The sequence below is a fragment of the Aristolochia californica genome, unplaced genomic scaffold (genome assembly GCF_029961685.1).
Source record: "Aristolochia californica isolate CCGP_79_NKW_82.1479 unplaced genomic scaffold, dmAriCali1.0.hap1 SCAF_12, whole genome shotgun sequence".
Lineage (NCBI taxonomy): Eukaryota > Viridiplantae > Streptophyta > Magnoliopsida > Piperales > Aristolochiaceae > Aristolochia > Aristolochia californica.
The window spans coordinates 19,579,663-19,597,783 of record NW_027181793.1 but is presented as its reverse complement, the minus strand read 5'-3'; the positions used below and the strand labels follow the sequence as shown (position 1 = coordinate 19,597,783).

Sequence of the window (18,121 nt, the reverse complement as noted above, 5' to 3'; positions counted from 1 at the left end):
TAAACAGTTCTTTAACTTGCTAGTTGCATCTATAATTGAGAAAAGGAAACTCCTTTTCAATTATAACGTGTGAGGGAAGAAAAAGATAGTTTCTTTTCACAAAAACGTGTTAAGAAACCCTCTAACAGTGCTGGATTCATATTCAACTCGCCGAGTTACTAGATCTATGGCTAGGGACCATAACACAACTCTACAACTCTTCCTATCACACACTCTAGAGCCCATTTCTTCTTTCTTCAAACTCTACTATCCTGCTCACCCAAGAATCCCTCCTCCATACACACTCCCACAACTCCTAACCGGCCAAGACTATCTTTTTCCTACCCCTCTCGAACGGTCTGTTTGGAAACCCTAGAAAAAAAAAAGAATTTGACCATTACTATTCCCAAGAATAGTTGTTGAAAACGAAATAATGATCAAATTCTCCTTTTTATTAATTATTTTTGGGAATAATAATGGTCAAATTCGTATATTATTGTTTTTCATACTGAGCCCTCTTGTCAAATTTAGGGATTTATCTTTGTCATATCAAAACCTTAATTTTCAAATTGTAAACGCATAATCTGTCTATATATATAACGGTCTAAAATGTTTCATAGCTGAGAATTGACGTTTGTTCTATTTTTGTTATTGATCCGCCGAAACCACAAGAAAACATAAGAGTAGTTACTGCAAGTTATAAGACATTCTAATGGCGGCATGTCCTGTTCCTTAAGTTTTTAATTAAAGCCATGTGATCATTTTTGTTTGTTAAATACAGCAACCACGGAAAAGCCAAAATTGGAATGAGAACGTTGAGAACCAGAAGCAATAAGTATTTGAAAAATAGTGTTGATGAGGCTAATGGCTTTATTAGAACATAACAAATCTAATACAGGAGGAGGAGAAAAGAATTAAAGTACATGGAAAAACAAATTGAGTAATGAAAAACGAATTAAAGCATCATTGAGCCGCTGCGAAACGGTAGGAGGCATAAGAGAGAGAAGCCAGAGACCAGCTGTGGTGGATGAGTTCCGCCTTCGCCTTCACGCCAGCAGCCCCCAACGCGACATGCAACGGGTAGAAGTGCTCCGGCGATGGATGCGCCATATTCGGGAACGGCGCCTTCACGTTGTAGTGGTTCACGTCGGCATGTCTGAAAGCAAAGAATGGATCAGTCTTAAAGAAACAAATTCAACCGTTGCGAGTACGGAGTGACGTGAGTTGAGCTGTTACCGTCCATCGAGGAGTGCTTCCTTGAGCCATGTATCGAAGGCGAGAGCCCAAGGAAAGACGGGTTCGTTATCAGAACCAAGCACCTGAAGATTATGCGTGGCATTGCCGGAGCCGATGATGAGGACCCCTTGGTCCCGTAGGGGAGCCAGGGCTTTGCCCATGTTGTAGTGATGGGTTCCGTCCTTGTCGGTTTGGATAGAGAGCTCGACGACGGGAACGTCGGCATTTGGGTACATGAGAATTAAGGGGACCCATGCGCCGTGGTCGAGCCCCCGACACTTCTCTTCCTTCACCTGCTCGAATCCTCCCTTGATCAGCAATTCCTTCACTTGCTTTGCCAGTTCAGGGGAACCCGGCGCTGGATAACGGAGCTGCAGTGCAGACGGAAACTCGTCATGTTGATTTTTATTAGTGGTAAATGACAACTTGCAGTGGAAGAAAATGACACAGAAACTATCCAAATCAGTTCAAAATAACGAGAGACATGTAGAATGCAGCCTTCAATTTCGAACAGTTAAACCCTTTCCTCGAAAACGGCTCTAAATTTTCAAAAAGAATGGGAAAGATAAGCGAAAGAAAGAAGGAGAGCAACGGAGTTCAAAAGCCAAACCTGAGGCATGGGCTCAGGAAACATCTGGAAGACGTTGATGGTATCGTTTCGATCAACAACGGTGACGGTGGGTTCAGCCGTTTCCCAGTGAGCGGAGATGATGAGAATACCTCTGGGCTTCGTCGCCAAGATATTCTCCTGCCATTGCTGCAAGAAATGCCTGACCGGCAGCGAAGCGTCGATGGCCACAGTAGGGGCTCCGTGACCGATGAAGAAGGTGTCCATGGTGCTGGAGTCTTTGTAAGGAGACCAAGAAAGAGGATTTGCTTATATAGATGTCAATGGAGATTGAAGACGTACATCCCCTATCGACTTGTTCTCTTTGACCATCTTTTCGTTTGCTTGTTTACTTGAGTCCGTTGGTCAAGCGTGGTTTGCGCCGCCGGTCAAAGAGTGGTCACCAAGGGTGGGCGTGTTTGCTTGTGCCCATCACCTCCCCTACCAAATCTAAACTGAGGCTTGATTAATCTAATCACATCTGCCCATATTTACTAATCTCCCTTAAAATATAAGATAAAACTCAATTAAGTAAATGACGTTCTTTGTCTCTAAATTGTGTATCATGACACAATATGCGAGACATTATGATATTAGTGGAAAAATCTCAAGATATCTGATACTTAATATGTGATACATTATGAACTCTGAGGAAAAGATAACCAAAAAGATTTCTGGATGCGATCAAGAGCATGTAACATCTCTCTTAAATGATGATATTTTTTTCTATTTTATCCAAATGAGTATCACTTTCTTTGTCCGGAGACCTTCTGTGTGAGATCCGGTTGTTTGCGTAGCTTAGTAGCTCGAGTGTCTGTCTGAACATTGCATCTTCTTTGTTTCTCAAAGGAAGCGCGTTTGAGAGTATTGTGGCTGTACGACGAAAGATAAGAGAGAAAGCCTCACTTTTTCAACTATAAATTCCTGCGAGAATTCCCTCGCTTTGTCCATAGCATTCGTAGAGCTTCTGGGCTTATTCCTCGACCATGTTAGTGTTTTTAGGTTGTGTTAAGTATTTGGTTTTCCACACCTAATGACCGGTCTTTTTGGTTGTATTGGTTAGGTGCTTACATGGTATAAGAGCTGGCCACGCCACGACCAGCATTCGATTCCCCGCGCGTTCACATAATGTTTGGCTCGGTGACGTTGCATTTGGCGGGGTGGGTGTTAGTGTTTGTAGGTTGTAGGTTGTGTTAAGTATTTGGCTTTCTACACCTATGAGACTGGTCTTTTGGGTTGTATTGGTTAGGTGTTAGTGTTTGTAGGCTCTGATACCATGTTGAAACCAGTTGCGCAAAAAGGCTCGAACCTTATAGGAAAGCAATCGCACGGATCTTATACATGGACCTTATAGGAAAGCAATTGCCAGTTAGTAATCATAAATGCTGAATCTATTTTGATTTAGTTTGTTGTTAGTAATCATAAATGCACAATCTATTTGGATTCAGTTAGTTAGGACTGATCCTGGTTTCTTCGGAACCGAGAAAAGACAGTTGGAAAGTGTGGAATTCGTCAATTTCAGACAGAGTTACCATACTTTTCTCCTGGTTTCATCGGAACCGAGAAAAATATTTTGTAACTTTTTAAAGTATAAATCTAATTGTAAAATTGTAACTTAAATAATTAATGAACATTAATTAATAAATGTTATTAATTATTTTAATCAATATAATCCTATTAAGGTAAACAGTCAGTAATTAAAAAGATGTTAAAGGTCTATTATTCAATTACAAAATCTCAAAATCTTTCCATTACATTCTCAAAATCACTATCTAATTTTTTTAAAATAATAACACAAATAACCAACTTAATTTCACAAATACCTAAATTTGACCGATCAACTACACGCGTGTACAAGGTGACATGTAAGATCGCTTCCATGGCACCATATTATCACACCACATCATCACCCGAAGAGTCTTACTCCATGTCACCCAACACGTCATTGGTAAGCCAAGTCATCTGCAATGTCATTAAATGCCACATAATCCATCCACGTTAGTTTGCCTTTTAAAAATATTAATTTAAGTTTTTTTTAATTAATTTTTTTAAAATATTAATTTCTGGTTTTAAACAATCTTACGCATTTCATTTCATTACCTTCACTTTAATATAAGAAAAAATATAAAATTTGATAAGTAATTATTTTAAAAAAATTAATATAATTAATAGTTTCTTTTACTTAATACCTTATAAGAGAGACAACATGTTGGGAGAAAAACAGGATGAAGAAAGAGGTTTTGGACTTGTGTCCTAACCTTCCCCCTTAAGCTCAATTTATAGGTAAATAAGATTACAATATGACAATAATACCCTTAAAACTTAAACTAATTACATCAATGTCATCTATATGAGATGACTCTTTAGTTACCATCCAGCCATCACTCGTGTGCCTGTGGGCCTTCTCCTTGGTTTGTGGGCTTGAGCCCATCTTCCACCTCTCTTGGATGTGTGAGTCTTCCTTGGTCTTATGGGTTTGAACCAATCTTCTAACACACTTGGCCGTGTGGGCTTGGGCCCATCTTCCAACATATGGGAAATCAATCAGGACCGGGAACTGATGTTGTGTGTTATTCCTCAATGCTGGATTCTGGCATTTGTTTTATCATGTGACTAAATCTGGATGTGGAAGTTGTTCATGCTGAATTATATTGTATTGACCTTGTAAAGTGATATGTAAACTTGAAGGTGATATTAATCAGGAAAGTACTGAACTTTGATATTTGTGCTATGAAAAAAACATTGATAGAAAATTCACAAACAAGTCACCAAAAATCAAAACAGGTACTTTTAGAAAGTAGAGCACAAGAGGTGAGTTAGGTGATAATAGGTGTGTCTGATGATATTGTAGGGTTTAGGGATGACTATGCAGGCCTTGAGGTGTTAGCTGTATATATAACTAGCTGCCTTTAGCTATATACTAGTTGTAATGTTTTCATTCTATTGAGAATACTCTATGGCCTAACGGTATGGCACCAAGCAACTAGAGATCTGGATTCAAATCTCAATAAAGTCATATTACTTTTAGAAAGCAGAGCACAAGAGGTGAGTTAGGTGATAATAGGTGTGTCTGATGATATAAAAAAGTATGATTTCTAAAGCATAATCGTAGACGTTGTTGAGATTTCCAACAATAAAATCTGTAGGTGGCATTCTTTATGGACCCAAAATCAGATTGTGTGGTTGAATGTTTAAAAATTGTTGCAATGAGAAATCACCTCCAATGTACGATATCTATGTCTTAAAATGCAATACCATTTGAACCCAATCCTTCCTCCTACGTTTTATTTATCTATTGGACGGTCCATGAATTTTGTAACGGAAGAGTTAAGAGTCGTTGAAGATTTTGTGGCCTAATGGACAAGGCACCACTTTAACTTGAGAATCTGGGTTCGATTCCCAACAAAATCATTTAGTTTCTTTGCTCTTATGTGGAAAAGGCCTCTTGGTGTTTATTTGTATGTTCAGAGTTTCTTACAAAATATATTATTGCATGATAAAATGTCTTCAAATTTTAAATAAATAATAGGCATATCCATGATTAATAGATAACCAATAAAGATGATTGTGGCAGTAAAGCTAGTGATACTAGAACTATGTCTGAATTTACAACATGAGTGAAAGTTTAGTAAGTTCACCTGTGTGTTGTGTATTATTTTTTACTACTCTTGAATTTTTTTCCTTTTTTTTTTCTTATGCAAAGCATTAGGCGGGAGCCAAACACTCATGTGCAGCCTCGTTTGGACCATTGTCATTTGGCTATGAATGTTGAACCTACTGGTTCTATCCAGGAGGATTACCATCCTGCGAGATGTGATGAAACATCTTCTTTAACTTATGGAATGGAGAAATCCTATTTTTGCATGCATTAGTAAGGCACCCAGGAGCTTGTCAAGGAATGCGGATGAGATTTATTTGGCCATTGGTCCAAATTCTCACCAAGTTGTAAAAAACATAAATCAACCAAATAGATATTGAAACTTAGGATTTCATGATGTATAAATCAAAGTAGACGAGGATTAAGGGGTGAGAAGAAGGAGTGACAAATTTGGAGAAAAGAGGAGGAAGAATAAGGTAAAGGACTTATTCCAAACCCTCCCCTTTAAGCTCTGTTTATAAATGACAAAATATTAATATTATAATTATACCCTTCACCTTAGGGGGGGTTAGTCAACAAAATGAAAATTTGATCTTCATCTTCATCTTCATCTTCATCTTCATCTTATGTATCTACATGATCTTCATCTTCGAAATGGGTGTTAGTCAAGACAACTTCATCTTCGAAATCTTTGAAATAGGGTGTTAGTCAAGACAACTTCATCTTCATCTTCATCTTATAGAAATTTAAAATTATTGATTTTAATAATTATAAAAATAAACTAATTAAACCAAAGTGTCTGAGTTAACAATATTTTAATTACCATTATTAAATCACTAATACAATAGAGTGAATAAAAAAAATTCTGATTAATGAATAAAAAATATTATATTAATAACATAAGATAGATTTGTATTGTATTAATTAATAATATATTTTGACATAATTAATGATGATATATTAATCAAATGCATACTTTAATTATATTTTATTTACCAGGGAGGATTGAATTTTGTGTATTCTTCAGTCAACTAGCCTAACCAAATATGATGAATTAATTTGAACTAAACACTAATTATATCCTAAATTATCAAGCAATAATTTAATTAACTACTTCCTAAATTGTCAAGCAATAATTTAATTAACTACTTGCACAACAGGAAACGTCAACTCTGGATTTTACCGTGATTCGTGCCTCTCTCGAGCGCCACGTAACCACGAATCCGGATTCTCAATCCTTGCGTCTAGCCCCTCTCGGGCGCCTAGAGTTAATGACAAAGATCGGATTACAATAGAATGCAGAGAATCAATTTTCTATTATGATGATGCTAAAATTATCAACTTTGGATTTTACCGTGATTCGTGCCTCTCTCGAGTGCCACGTAACCACGAATCCGGATTCTCAATCCTTGCGTCTAGCTCCTCTCGGGCGCCTAGAGTTAAAGACAGAAATCGGATTAAAATACCAAAATCCAACCTCAATTATAATCTTACCCTAATTAGCTAATTTAATCAAATATCAAGAAAACAAATCTTAAATAAACCTTAATTATCAAATCAGATTCAATTAACATTCAAAACCTAAGTTCAAACTATATGAAAAATTAAATTCAATAATGACGAATTACTCCCCTTCTTCCTCCTCTCGCTCGGGCAGCAACACGTTCTCACGGGTGCTGCAATTTCCGAAAATTGGTGGCGTCGGGTAGCAATAGTGAGTGGCCGGAGGTAGAGACGACGCCGGCGACGACGGTTAGAAGCCGACGGACGGAGGTAACGTCCGGCGAAGAGCGAAACAGAGCTGACGTTCTCCAACCGGCTCTCTCGAGTCTCGGTTGGAGTCGGAATAGCTCCGGGACTGGTCGGAAATACGTAACCGACGCCGGAGGATGGTCGGAAAGCGGAAGTTGCACCGGAGAAGCCCTCTCGGATCTCTTCTCGGCCTGGCGAGCGACTACTGTCGAACTCACCTCGACGGAGACTCTCTCGAGCTCTCCTCGGGTTTGTTCTCGGTTGTTGGACGGCGGTGGATGACGGTGGCGCGGCAAAAGCTATTGGCTCGGCGAACGGCGGTGGAGAAGGCAGTGCGGGAGAGAGGAAGAAAAAAGAAAAAACGACGCGCGATGGGGGGGAGGGGTGCGAGGAGAGAGAGCGAGGCCGAGGGCGTCGCCCGTCCTTCAATTCGAAGAAGATCAAAAAGGGCCTTCTTCCACATGATTGAAATTAAACCGTGAAGATGAAGGGCCCCTTCATCCCCTGCATCGAGATGAAGCTTCATCTGCGCTCCACTAACGACTTCAAGTGGAGAAGGGCGTTATGTGGTTGAAGATCATCTTGTCCTTCAAGTTGACTAACCCCCCCTTAGTAAGAGTAAATAAGAGACAAAAACGTAAACTAATTACATCAATGACACTCTAACATATTGATATCTTCCAACACTCCCCTTCAAGTTGGGAGACAATGGTAGTGATCCCAGCTTGAAACAATAACATAATATAGTAAAAATTTTCTCCATCATGGTGTCCCAAGGATAAGTACGAAATCGGGTACAGACTCTCAAAGGGTAGACATGGGTGATAAAACATAAGTTGACACCAACCTCAAATGATTTCAAACAAATATAGTGATAATAATCACTAAAGTGGGTAATGTCCGTCATTCACAAGACGACAATTAAAAACCCAAGGGTACCAATAAAAAGTCTTAATAGAGTTAAAAACACCCATATATATATAAAGGACCAACCATAACATGCACCAAAAAGGGTTGGCCAAAGGGGGTAAACAAGAATCAAATAAAAGATGGTAGGAGAAACACTGCCAAAGGGAAATGGGTAATGAGGAAGATAAGTAGCAGAAGTGGGGTCATCATGTGCTTTATTTTCCTAAGAAATTTAAATTCTTCATCAGATGAACCAATGCTGACAATAGTCAGCAAATAATGAACCTAAGGCAAGCAACCGAGTAATCCTTCAATAATAATGTCTCAACCAATGAGACACAATAGCAGCTGCGGTAATGAGCCAATGTCCAAATAACACATACCAAATAATGAAAGTTTTTAAGGATAATAAAGACACATGAAATAATCCATAGTGAGTCCATCCTTGAATAAGGTAGATGTGAACCAAATAATAAGTTAGAACCAAGTAATAAACTGCCAATAAGTTGAACCAAGTGTTGTTAATCTTCTAAAAAAAAAGAACTGCACTGAGTGTTGTTGGTTCCAAAAGCAGCCGCAAGGTCATCTAAAAAATAGAGAAGAGTGAATAAAACAGTAGTGGATGTTGCTTCCACATTTACTGCATCGGTGATTAATTCAGACACCTAACCGAGAGCTAGCCATATTAAACCAATTAATTAGCAGCCAATGACATAAGTGTCCCATTTTTTAATCTAGTTCATGCTTAGAGATGTAATTATAGAATGAAACTGATTCCAAAAGGCAAGATAAAAAATTGAAGGCAAAGCTTGAGGGTAGACCATTTATAGCTTGAAAGGATTTGATAGGTTAATCTAGGTTGCTCACTTCATAAGGGGATAAGTACACCGAGTGTTTCTCCAATGTGATGTTAATATGTTGCAAGGATTTCTCATAACTAGAGAAGAAACAAGCGTTTTGAATCTGAACCTAGATCAAAATCTCCTTACATAGATACTTCTGTAATTTTCAGCATTAAATAACTACTTTTTTTTTCAAATTGCCATAATTCATAATATGAACACTTATTCTCTTTGACAAATACATCAAGGAAAGTTACAGAAAATAAGATGATTTTCTAAAGATTCTTTCCTGATATTGTTAGTTAACAAATAAAAACTTTAAGGGTAGATCATGAGATACTTTCCTGATATTGTTGATCATTAACAAAAACTAAAAAAATGAAGCAACAAATTTGGCTTAAATACGGATCTTCGCATGCAACTGGATACCAGCATGACCTTTGATTCTTCCAATGCGAATATCTTCTTAAATATAGATCAGATTCACATAAAAAATTCTCCGTATAAAACTAGACTTAAATACCATTCATCTAAGAATAACTCCTCTTCAAAAAATATATTTTTGTTGAGATAAATAATCTGATAGATTTCAGTCTCTGTAATCTGACCAAACTAAGTACTCTTTCTTCTTTAGCCAACATGACTATTGACTCTTCCGAGATCGATATATCCATATAAAAAACTCAGATTAAGAATTGGTTGAATAGGTAAGAAAATAGCCTAATAGATATTTCTTTAGATATATAATTCTCCATATAAATTTTAGTTCTTGATGGCATAAAATAACTAAAAAATTGAAGCATTTTACTATCGCATGAATCTTTTCTTCTGCTTGACCTTTGCTGCTTCAAATGGTGATTTCTCTTTCTATAAAAATCTGATTTTAACGATTCTTTTCGAGTTGGAAACTAGACTCAAATAAAATTCCAAAGATATATAATTATATATATATATATATATATATATATATATAAAATTTACATTAAGAGAGTTAAAAATCCAATGAAATACATGAATTGGGAAAGAAAACTAAAGGAAAAAAGAGAAACTCCTTTTTTTTCTTTCTTTTTCTTCCTCCATTTCTTTTCCATCTTCTTCTCCTTTTCCATGTCAAGTCATTGGATGCTTTGATACCATGTTGAAACTTAGAATGCCATGATTTATAATAAAAGTAGAAGGGGATTAAAGGGTGAGAAGAAGAAGAAGAGTAGTGGAGAGAAGGTTTAGGAGGAGGAGAAGAGTGACGAATTTGGAGAAAAGAGGAGGAAGAATAGGGTAATGGACTTATTCCAAACCCTCCCCTTTAAGCTCTATTTATATACCAATATTACAATTATACCCTTCATCCTAGTAAGAGTAAAGAAGCGACAAAAACATAAACTAATTATATAAATGACACTCCAACATATTCATATCTTCCAATAATAGATATATTCTTTTTTCAAGCTAAACTTGTCTTACAAGTCATTTGTGTCAAAATCCTTGCAAATAATTGCTCTTAGGAGGTTGAACAATAGAAATATAAGAAAAAATATGTTAAGTAAAAAATTATTGGTTGAAAGCTCAAACCAATATCACCAAATAGTTGGCTAAGAAAATAAAAAAAGTTTAGTACACAATAAGAGTAATATAACTTTGCTGGGATTTGAACTTAGATGTCTAGTTGCCTTGTGCCAAACCGTTAGGCCACAAAGTCTTCTCAATAAAATGGAAACAATACAACTCAATGTAGCTAGTTATATATACACCTAACACCTCAAGGCACTTGCCAAGAAATACTCATCACATTTGTGAAAAAAATAAGTACTGCAAAATATAGCATTGATATGAAAATCCATCAATCATGTTTATTACCCTAACAAAAACATACACCTAGCAAGAATATCAACAAAGGCAAAAAAGCATAAAGCAATTTTAGAAGTATTCATAAATATATGATGAAAAAGATTGCTTTCTCAAGCTTATGCAATACGCTCCCATATCTTAGGGGCTTCCACTGGCCTCAAACTTGCACATAAAATTGAACTCTACTAAATGAAGGCACTAGACAAAAAGAGAGAGAGAGAAAGGGGAACTGAGAAAGACCATTAGGAGGGGAAATCTCAACAATTATCCTTAGTCGTTTACACTGCATTAGGGTAGTCCTATGATCTGAAGTCAAGTGCAAAGAAAGATTTTAGACTCAATCTCAATATAAAATCTTAGATAAACTACAATTTTAAAATGAGTTAAAAAAAAACTTTCAAAACAGATAACTTATTGCTATACTACCTAGAATGAGCAATTTGGTAAATAGCAACATTATTCTGATAAAATCTTGTTGTTGTTAGTCATTTTACTCACTTGTCAATAGAAATAAACTAAAAAGCAACATTTACTATTATCAAAAGGTATCAACTAATAACAATTTATAGTGCATACATAAAAAAATACATAATAATTGGCACTGAACATTGAAAAAATAGAGAAAATCTCACCCAATGCCTCTAATCCAACCTATGGCGCCTCAAATAGAAATGTCCCCTGTTTCACAGATACAAGACTCACATAAGGGCAGTAGCATAAAAGCCTATTTTGAGGCTTCGTAAATATATCTTGCCATGGATATCCATTACTTTATATTTTTAATGTTTATGCTTATTTTTTGGATCTTCTTCTTATTCATACCTTGCAATATAATGGTAACCAGATAGCGACAGCATCACCGGAGACGACGATAGAGATGGGGAGAAGCTTTAGTGAAAGAGGAAAAATGGAATGAAAGAAGGAAGAAAGGACCAGGTGCCACTGGAAATGAGTGGTGACAGCTTCTTTTGGAGGCAAGTTAGAAGTCCTTGCTCCTCCCAACTTCGTGGGTAGCTAGTGAGGCCTCTATAGCCTTTTGAGAAATAAGAGTTATATTTGTGACAGGGGAAGGGACCTACCCTCTCTTTCTCAATGAACCAAAGAGTTCAACTAGTGATGAAAGAGAGGGGGAGGGTGGTGTGTCCTCTCCACTATTACCCACAAAAAAAAAAAAAAAAAAAAATGGTAAGGAGCAGAAAATTCTACAGAACTGCAACAACCCCTCGGAAAATGGGTTTATGACACTGGTTTTTGGAGTTCAAGTGGTGATATGTCTGTCTCGCTTCTTGTTCAACAATTTTTGGAATGATCGCCTTTCTTTTTGTGACAATTTTTTAACTCCCAAAGGTCAAAGAGACGATAGACTACTGATGTGCATCAGATTTTCAAGTACTTCAATATTGTACACGAGAGCCTCAAGCGCCTTTTCTTCTCCCCAAAATCTGCTCCTCTCCCACCATTCTCATGGTAGTGTCTCATCTCCCGAACTTTACTTCTAGAAGTTGACTCACTTTAACCTGGTGGGAAACCCATTGACAAAATTTCCCAAAAGCACATTTGAAGCTTCCTTGCCGATCATGATTACAGTGTTAGTGATCTCTGTATCTCAACCTCGTATGGTAATGGCTATCATATATTTATTGTTACTTCACTGGAATTCGCTTCTATCGTAAATGAGACTGGTTTCTACCTTGAATCTGGCTGTGCTTCTGCATTCTAAGGGGAATAGACGACTGGTACTCGAATGTTTAATGGTGGCCGGTTGATTCCTCCAATCAGAACATGATTCACGGTGCCCATCGAGATCATTATCTCTAAGACTTTGATTTTCGGCTGTCAATTTGGGATATCTGCTCTCTTCGTGCAAGGTGATTTGGTCCACTTCGTCAGAACTCCCTGGTCTGTGAGACAACTGTTTCCAACTACACTTTTCAGTCCAAGTCGCCATTCACAACCACTATGCACATTGCTGATCAGCATCCATTCACCACCGCCATGTAGAGTGGCATTTGAAGGACTTGGGTAAGGTGAAAAACTCGAAGCTTATTTAGTTGTATCAGGTGTTTGTGTTTTTGCCTCAAAGACACGGATAGGGATTGTCAATGTGGTTTGAACAGCTTCCTCAGGCTTCTGAACGAAACACAAGGCAGAACGCTTGTTTTTTTCAGCTGCAGTCTCCGGTTACCTGTGGGACGATCCAAACCCGCAATCTTCTTCCTAGATTTTAACTTCTTTCCATTAACCTTTTCCTTCACATTCTCTCTCCTACATGGATGGAAAAAAAATTAATTTGGGAGTCTTTTTTTTTTGTCGAAAATTTGAAGAAATGTTACTTGATAGGCAAAAAGTAGCAACAGGGAAAACTACAAACAGACACGACGATTGACGCCTATAAATCTTTGCCTCCTACTCCATTTCTCCCCTATCGGAAGCAGAACAGGAACTGCCTCTCGGTTATACGCAACAACCATGTCGAGATCTTCAGACGAGAGCTCCTCTTTCGACACGCCAAGATCGGTGGTGAAAAGGGTCTTGGCGAAGCCGCAACGTGAAGGGGAAGGAGCGGTGGTTAGGAGGAGCATTGGAAGGTGGGTCTTTTCGTGTTTTGGTTTTATTCTTTTGTTATTTTTTGATAGTTGATCGTTGATTTCTAATGGGTCTTCTGGTTTTCATGTTTGCTGGATGGAATTGCGATCTTTGGACCCTTTTCTTTTATTGGATGAGTTCGAAAGTGCGTGCGGCCTCTGTGTTCTTTTTGTTTTAAGGTTCAGTGCTGAGCGTGGTTTGTAATGTTTGTTCTTGTTTCAATGACATTGCAGTGTCACCGCCTGCTGGTTTTCCCGATCATCCACACAGAGGTCAGGCAACCATTTCGTGGCTTTGTTTATCGTAATTCTTCTCGGCTTCTCTGTTTTTCGTTAACTCTTACCGGGTTGTGTACGTCTGCTCTGTTTTCAGGTTTTGAAACTGTTACGTACATGGTGGATGGAGCTTTTGATTACAAAATGTTTAGTAGTTGTCCTAATTGTGACCTTCTTTGTAGTGGCTCCGTTCCATGCCTCATTTCATACGGAACCTCAAAGTGGCTATATTTCATTATATTCCATCCATATCCCAATTCCATTCATTTAATATCTCTTTGGTGTCATTGACATCAGAGATGCCATTCAATCGAGGAAGATTGTATTATTGACATAGACAGAGATGTAATTTCTAGTTTATCTGCTTCTATATATGGAAAGTTAAGAAATCATCATATAATAATCGAGAAATTGCAATAGAAAAGAAAAAAGAAAGGAGGTTTGTCATGATTTTTAAATCTTTTCTACTAGGTAATCCATCTTCCTTATCCATGAAGATAATCAATTCGGTCGTTACGGTCGGACTCCTTTATGGGTTTCTGATCAATTTTTCCATAGGGCCCCCTTATCTCTTCCTTCTGAAAATGAAGTTTATTGAAGAAGGAACCAAGAAGAAGGTATCAGCAATAACTGGTATTATTATAGGGCAACTTATGATGTTCATATCAATCTATTATACACCCCTCCATCTAGCATTGGGTAGATCTCATATAATAACCGTCCTAGTTGTACCATACCTTTTGTTTCATTTCTTCTGTAAGAATCACGAACACTTTTTCGATTTAATCAATAAGATGTTTAAGGATAAATCCTAACTTGTGGGAGAGAGGAACAGAAAGACATACACCAACTTGTATAATTACAAAGTTATGCTACGTTTTATTAAATAGTTGTCCTATTTACCATAATGCCATGTGAGACATGTGGGTAGCTTTTGATATGTTACACTCTACTTCATCTTAATCACTGATTATAACTTATGATCTTAATAACTGATCTAAATTTTAACAAAAACTTTAATTTTGATAATTGACTAACTTTTTGACAAAGGCTCTATGCTTTTATTGTCGAGAGCTTTAACCTAGACCGTCAATCAACTGGAAATTAGGTTTCCTTCAATCTTGATCATTGATCAATATCGACGATTTGAACCATTGATTGAGGTTCTAATTTTGATGATTAAATTTTGTATGTACCTTTCAACTATAGCTTTATTGATTAAATGCTATTTGATTTCAAGTTAAAATATAGATACTCTAGGGTTGACCAAAATTACTTAGATATCCCTACTTGGAAAAAAGTTAGCTTAAAACAAATATAAAACAAATATCGGTTCCTAGAGGGTTTGGTGAAGCCAATGCGCTGAAATAACCAATTAATTGGTGAACTCATTTGAAGCAGTTTAAGGAAAATAAGGTGGAGCAATCCAAATGGAACTATGTTGACAATATGGACCCTATAGTGAATAACTTCCAATTCACCCACTTAAACACCACATGTGGAAGTTGTGCATCAATAGTTTATGTTTCATTGATTCATCTACTTGATATAAGAGAAATTACATGAAAATATACATAAAAATAATTAAAAGTTTTACCACAATGTCGTCCCTTTTTTTGGAAATCTTTCTTCCTAAACTATGTGAACTCATTTTTTTATTTTGCTCCTACAAAAGAAATATTGTGTATGCAAGGGAGACTACCGTATCCACTTGAGTACTATTTTTGTTATTTATTTGAATTTCTATGATAGTTTCATTTTTTTCCAATAAACTACCATTTTCATTTGTCTGATGGGGTTGAACTAAAAAAAAGCAGTGGTAGGGGTGGCATCAAGTCGAGCCGAATTTGAACCTGCATATGTTCGAGTTAGGCTTGATTTAAATACTTCGAACTCAAACTCGAGTCGAGCCCAGCCTTGAGTCTAAAATTGGAATCGACCTCGAACCCAATAAATTTAATAGAGTTCAAGCTTGAGCTCGAATCGCGTTCGAACTCCAATCTCCAATTAAAACTTTGCATAAAATATATATCAAATACATTATACATAAAATCATGCATAAATTTTGCTTAAAATAGGGCATGCCCTTTGTACATAAACCTACATTAAATTATCTATAAACTTCATAAAATTATTCATAAACACTGCATAATAGTATGCATAAACTTTATTCGATTGAACACAAAGATTTAAATAAAATATCAATATCAAATTTACTATCACCCAAACAAAAACTATAAATCTAATATACATTTATAAACTCCAACTTTTTCTTTTAATGCTAGAAAAAAATATGCTAAGCCCCGTTTGCATGAGCAAAATATCCACCTATGACAAAAACAAAAGAATAAATTTTATTATTGTCTGATAAAAAAAATACTCGTCTAAACTTATTATGCCAATGTGACTTATTTAAAAACATGACTTATAAACAAAATGTGACTTTTATACACATTTTCCCCTTATTAAAATATGTTGTTAATTGTGCAGGTTTCTCACTAGTATATGGTCTTGGTAGAGCCTGGGTAGGGATAAAGGCTCAGAGAGTCCTCGCCCTTTCCTCAATGTACTTATGGCTATGATTGAATTGATAGTTTGACAATTACTTTAACTTTTATATACTTTATAATGAACTAGGACAAAAGGCATAAAATTTTGCTTGAACGAAGTCTTAAGTTAGATATTTTTCAAACACGCTAAGCACTAGATAGGCCTACAAAACCGAAGGTATGACCCAGACATGGAGAACCTCGCCTGTGCATGACGTTTCTATAGCATAACACAAAATAATCTGTCAAATAACATGCAAAAATGTAACACAAACACCAAACTCAAAAGGTTATATTCTCGGTCCAGAAAAAAGGTAGTTCAAAATGTATATAAACTATCCAAAATTCAACTAGAGGGGAAAAAAAAAGTATGCAAATAACCTTGAGTGAGGAGGAGCACACGACCCTTCCAAGGCCAAACAAACAAAAATTGTACCCAGAACTAGAACTATTGTGTGTCAAATTAAATTTGAACCCATCACCTAAAAACAAGAAGCAAAAAATTCATTAAATAAAATATAAAATTGGAGGCCAAATCTTTACAACAGTATCATTGGAATCCCAAACACTATATAAAATAAATGCATATGGAGAGTAAGTTCTAAACCCCATTTGGAATGTCAAAAGTTGATTTTATAGCTTGACAAAATGCAGCCTCAACCAGATATTGAACAAATATAGTAGGCCAACACATTCTGTTTGCCAATCGGAATAACAATCAGGTATTTGCCAAACATCCAACAAGCAACAGGTGCCTATGAAATCTGGTCACTGCTTCTACGGTATTCCATGACTCAGATTTTTCAGGCCCTGTCATAATAATCCATGATTTCTCAGCATGCTAACATCAATTTTCAAATGAGACTCTTTAAGGGGGGGTTAATCAACAAAACGGATTTTTGAAGTTCATGTTCATCTCCAACATGAAGATCATTTGAGTCATCTACAAGATCTTCTTCTTCGCACTTGCCTAAGGAGGGGCTAATCAACAAAACGAAAATTTGATCTTCATATTCATCTTCATCTCATGCATCTACATGATCTTCATCTTCGAAATGGGTGTTAGTGTGGACAAGTTCATCTTCTAAATCTTCGAAATAGGGTGTTAGTGTGGACAAGTTCATCTTTATCTTCGTCTTCGAAATTTAAAAACAGTATTTTAATTACTACTTTTAAATCACAAATACAATAGAATAAATAAAAAATAAATTTGATTAATGAATAAAAAATTATTATATTAATAACATAAGATAAATTTTTTACATGGTATTAATTAATAATATATTTTCACAAAATTAAAAGTAATTAATTAATCAAATTCATACTTTAATTATATTTTATTTACCAGAGACTTAAATATGAAGTTTAATATAGTAATAAAATTGAAATGTGACAAATAAAATTTCGATTTTCCATTTCTTTATCAGCATGTCCTCTTCTTTTTTGAAAATAGCTTTTCATGCTTTTAATTTTTGGTTTTGTGACAGAGTGGAACTAGAATACATGCCCCAAAGAAGATTGAAATTTGAGATTGAAGCCTTATCTGTATTGTCCATTTCCATTTTTGGTATGGCACCAAGCAACTAGAGATCTGGATTCAAATCTCAATAAAGTCATATTACTTTTAGAAAGCAGAGCACAAGAGGTGAGTTAGTGATCATAAAGAGTAGTTACTGCAAGTTATAAGACATTCTAATGGCGGCATGTCCTGTTCCTTAAATTTTTAATTAAAGCCATGGATCATTTTTGTTTGTTAAATACAGCAACCACGGAAAAGCCAAAATTGGAATGAGAACGTTGAGAACCAGAAGCAATAAGTATTTCAAAAATAGTGTTGATGAGGCTAATGGCTTTATTAGAACATAACCTATCCAAAACACACGGAGGAGCAAAGAATTACAATGGAAAAGCAAATTGACAAATGAAAGAGGAGTTTAAAAGCA

The 18,121-nt window shown here is 36.2% G+C and overlaps 1 protein-coding gene across 1 annotated transcript; it reads right to left on the bottom strand.

The window, feature by feature from the left end:
• Positions 1-942: 942 nt before the first annotated feature.
• Positions 943-2,050, bottom strand: LOC137946412 (extradiol ring-cleavage dioxygenase-like). The gene is made up of 3 exons (XM_068792690.1): positions 1,826-2,050; positions 1,216-1,586; positions 943-1,135 (listed from the first exon to the last, which is right to left on the bottom strand). The coding sequence occupies exons 1-3, from the start codon at positions 2,048-2,050 to the stop codon at positions 943-945; spliced, it is 789 nt and encodes a 262-aa protein (XP_068648791.1).
• Between the last annotated feature and the right edge of the window lie 16,071 nt (positions 2,051-18,121).